The 4,691-nt window shown below is 46.6% G+C and overlaps 1 protein-coding gene across 1 annotated transcript; it reads right to left on the reverse strand.

Annotated features, from left to right (window-relative positions):
- Positions 1 to 3,310: 3,310 nt before the first annotated feature.
- Positions 3,311 to 3,679, reverse strand: LOC130505809 (secreted RxLR effector protein 161-like). The gene has a single exon (XM_057000416.1). It carries the CDS (start codon positions 3,677 to 3,679, stop codon positions 3,311 to 3,313), a length of 369 nt encoding a protein of 122 aa, XP_056856396.1.
- Positions 3,680 to 4,691: the final 1,012 nt, after the last annotated feature.

The raw sequence follows: 4,691 nt of genomic DNA on the forward strand, positions 1-4,691 counted from the left end.
ATCCCTTTTAGGGTGTTGTAGAAAATAAGGTCGACAGAGCTTCCTGTGTCTATCATGAGTTTAGGGACCTCGTATCCTGCGATGTTCAGGGTGATAATCAATGCATCATCGTGAGGTCTGTCAAGGTTTGAGGTCTCGCTTTCCCAGAAAGAAATCTTAGTATTCGACTCAGGGTTAGGAGGCTTAGGTCCAGTGTTAGACACAGCCTTCCGTACGTGATTCTTAATGGAATTGACGGAGTCTTGACATATATCTGATCCTCCAAGGATACAGTCCACCCTCGAGTCGGGGCTCGATTGAGGGGATGGTTTGCTCAAGAGAGCTTCGACTTGTAAACTTTTTCCTTGGGGGAATTTCCCAAGAATCATGTCGACTCTTTTCTTGGGAGCTGGAGGTGGCGAATCGGTCTCCTTCTCAGGTGACCTCTCACGTTTCGGGGAGGTGTCTCTGGAACCTCTTTTCTGATAAGGTGGTGGCTTTTTAAGGTCCACGCCCTTTATTTCTCCGGCTGCGAATTTAGCTGCCAGCTGTCGTTGGAGGTCCCAACATTCCTCGGTTGAGTGCCCTTCGCGATCGTGATAAGAGCAACGTTTGCTTTTATCAAAGCCTTTTGACCAGGGAGTTTTGTTTGCTGCTGCGACAGGTTTTTCTTCCTTGTCTTCCTCGATTGCGTAGGAATGTTCTCCCTGAGTCTGATTATTTCGGGGGTTACCCTTTTTATGAGGTCCCTTAGTCTCAGAGGATTCACCTTTCGAGTGATTCTGAGGTTTCTTGTGGAGTTTATCCAGTGCAGCTGTCTCCTCCTCCAGAGTAATGTATCTGGTGGCTTTATGGAGAGCATCGTCGATAGTTGGAGGAGTATTGAGTGTTAGCTCCGACCAGAACTTCGATTTATAGAACATACCTCTCCTAAGAGCCTCGATGGCAACTAGGTCGTTAGGATTCGAGAGCTTAGTTCTTACTGCCCTGAATTTTTCGATGTAGACTCGTAATGAGTCCCCTATTCCTTGTCTGACCTTCCAAAGATCGGCCTCAGAGGCTTGCTTCAGGATATGGGTCGAGTACTGCTTCATAAAGGCACTAGTTAATTGATCGAAACTATCTATCGAGGCTGGCTCGAGACCGGAGAACCACTCAAGGGCTGTTCCGACCAAGTTTTCGGCGAATGTTCTGCAATAACCTGCTTCACATTCTTCCTGTGTGAAATGGACTTTCACGATAGCTAATCGGAAGGCTCTCAAATAGGCTTTTGGGTCAGATGTCCCATCATATTCGGGAATTCTGATCTTTCGGGTATCCCTTATGTAAGAGCTGGCAATTCTGTCCGTGAATGGAGTTCCACGGGTTTCCTCGATCAAGCTATCGATTTCGGGAGCTGGGCTCGTAGCTTTATGGACTTGAGCTCCCAATTTTTGGAGAGCGGCGTGAGTTCTTTCCATATATCTACGGATAGCTTCAGGTCCCTCTAAGGGAAGGACGTTTGGGTCGTTAGCAGGTACCCGACGGGCAGGTTCCTGACGGAATCGAGTTGGCTCGTCCTCCCATGCGGTTGGTGGGCTAAGTCGCTCACCAGCTCTTGGGTTATCGGAATCTATCCTTTGATAACCGTCCCCATTCGGGATTGAGCTTCTGGTTTGATAAACCAAAGCTGACGCTCTGCCCCCAGATGGGAAGGGTATTCCTGCTCCGGACCTAAGATCAGGCGGCGGAGGAGGTAAGCGAGTGCTCCTGTCAGTAACCTGATTGGGTGTGGAACTGGTTGTCGCTATGTTACTTCCCATAGCACTGGTGTTAGGTGGATTAAACACGGGAGCTGTCCCAGTATGAGGTGTCTGGAAGGCAGATCCACGTCCTTCCAGAACAGTGCTATCTGGGGAAAAGTTTAAACGTCCTCGGGGAAATGACGGATCGGTTAATCGATCATGGAAAACGACCCCCGGAGCTTGACGTTGCGGTGGTTGGGTTGTTGCGTTTAGAGATCTAGTTATCTCTTCGAATCGTTGCTGACGAACAGTCAGCTGATGCATCCTACGCTCACTTTCCTGAGCTTTATCTACTAACTGCATCATCATCTGGCGAATCTCAGAGAGCTGAGCCTCCGTTTGATTCGGAATGGCTTGCTGCTGAGGATTCTCGGTGATCGGGAGCCCGGAGGTGGTTCCACATGATGATCTCGGGTTAGTAACCCTGGTTGTAGTTTGGCTCGTTCGAGCGCCAGCCGGAAGCTGTTGCCCAGATCGGTGGTCGCCACGTCGAGGCTCTGTGGTTATGAGACTGGAGCCTCCGTCGTTTAGTGAGCCATCGCTCTGAATCGGGAGGTTAAGGTCAGACGGATTTGTGGTCTGATCGGTAGGATTCATCCTCAAGTTAGAGTAAGGGATTCGATTGTTTCTTCCCCACAGACGGCGCCAATTGTGAGGGATTAAACTCACACCTAGATTTTAGATCAGGTTTTTAAGATTTAGGAAAGGTTAGGGAAAGATTACGCGGGCTGAATCCCGTAATAACTTGTTGAATGAATTTTGATTGTATTGATGATTTTGATAAAAGTGTGATTACAAAAGATGATCTTTGGTGATTACCAAGATAATGAGAATGTTACAAAGATAAGAATGTATTTAGAGTATCGAATAGAATATGGGTTGAATCGGATCTGGATCGAATAGCCTCCTTTCTTGACTTGCTTTCTCTTTAAATAGCCTCAGGTCCCGCTTGATCGTCACCAACTGGTTCCCGAGATCTTCTCCATTTATTGAGGAATCCGCAACAGCTTCCCTTTGACCGGGTCCTGCGCTTCTTCTTGTTACAACGTGAGCTTCCTCTTCACCGTGAGCTCCTTGGTTAGAGTCCTTAGCTTTCAGCCTCCGGCTCCAGCTTAGCTCCTTTTAGGCATCGAACTTGTGATGGGCCTGTCCCGGCCTGTTATCATCTTTTATTATTTGGAGATCAGCTACCGGGCCATATTCGGGCCCAACAACATGCTGACCCTCTGTTCTGTGACGTGTCTTGTGAGGTCATCTTGTATACTCTGGAGTTACCTGGCGTAGCCGTTCCTGTCTCAGTGAAGGTTCACAAGCTCGCAGCATAGCTGGAACTTCTGACCAGGTACGGTCTTAGTCAGAAAATCTGCTGGATTAACTGACGTGTGCATCTTGTTTAGGACTGTAGTTCCATCTGCTATCAGGTCCCTGATGAAGTGGAACTTATTATCAATGTGCTTTGTCCTTTCGTGATGAACTGGGTTCCTTTTTAGAGATATAGCACTCTGTGAATCACAATGCAAGTGAAAACTGCCTTGCTTGAACCCCAACTATGCACATAAACCCTTTAGCCATAAACCTTCCTTCGCTGCCTCATGTATCGCCATGTACTCTCCCTTTGTGGTAGAGAGAGCAACCACAGACTGCAGACAAGATTTCCATGAAACCGTGTTTCCTCCAACTTTGAAGATATATCCTGTAACTGATCTTCTCATGTCCCTGTCAGTAGAGTAGTCTGAATCTGAGTAACCTTCAATAATAAACCTTGTATGCTTCCTGAATGTTTGGTTGACCTTAGATGCTCCCTTTAGGTACTTTAACACCCACTTAACTGCCTCCCAATGCTCTCTGCTTGGTTTACTTATGAACCTTCTGATAAACCCCACTGCGAAGCCTAGGTCTGGCCTTGAGCCGACCATAGCATATACATTAAGCTCCCTACAGCACTCGCATATGAAACGTTTTCCATGTATGGTGCTTCAAGCTTCCATTCTTTCTCAGTTAAACTTCTCAGGTTGAAGTGTGCAGCTGTCGGCGTTAACACTGAACGAGTTTCCAGCATCCCAAACGTTCTCAAAACCTTCTCAATGTAGGTATCCTGTGACAGCTCCAGTATACCTTTTTATCTGTCCCTTCGAATATCCATGCCTAGGATTCTCGAAGCTGGTCCCATGTCCTTCATTTCGAATTCCCCATTCAGCCTATCTTTGAGTTCTTTGATCACCTTCTTATTCCCTGATGCAATAAGCATATCATCAACATAAAGCAATAAGTAGATAGCTTTATCAGTTTGTGCATCCCTGACATACACGCATGGATCCTTGGTGCTCCTGTCAAACAACTGATCTTTCATGAAGTTATCAAACCGCCGATTCCACCTTCTTGGAGATTGCTTTAATCCATAAAGTGATTTTCTCAATAGACACACCTTGTTTTCATCTCCTGGCTGTATAAACCCCTCTGGCTGATCCATTAAGATCCTTTCCTCGAGCTTCCATGTAGGAAAGCAGTCTTAACATCCATCTGTTCCAATTCGAAATCCAAGTTAACAACCACTGATAGCATAAACCTGATGGAGACGTGTTTCACCACTGGAGAGAAGATCTCATCGTAGTCAACTCCCTCAGTCTGTGAATACCCTTTTGCTACCATTCTTCCCTTGTACCTCTCATCCTCAACCCCTGGTATACCTGGTTTGATCTTGAAGATCCACTTGCACCCGACCACTTTCTGCTTGTCTGATCGTTCAATCAAATCCCAGGTCCTGTTCTTCCTATGAGAATCCATCTCATCCTGTGCACCCTGTTTCCATCGCTTTCTGTTTCTGCTCCTTATTGCCTCAGCATATGATCTTGGTTCATCAACTTCCAAGTCCTCAACAGTATTCAAAGCGTAGGCCACAAAATTACCATTCTCATACCTTGATGGAGG

This window comes from Raphanus sativus, unplaced genomic scaffold (genome assembly GCF_000801105.2).
Source record: "Raphanus sativus cultivar WK10039 unplaced genomic scaffold, ASM80110v3 Scaffold2596, whole genome shotgun sequence".
NCBI classification, from domain to species: domain Eukaryota; kingdom Viridiplantae; phylum Streptophyta; class Magnoliopsida; order Brassicales; family Brassicaceae; genus Raphanus; species Raphanus sativus.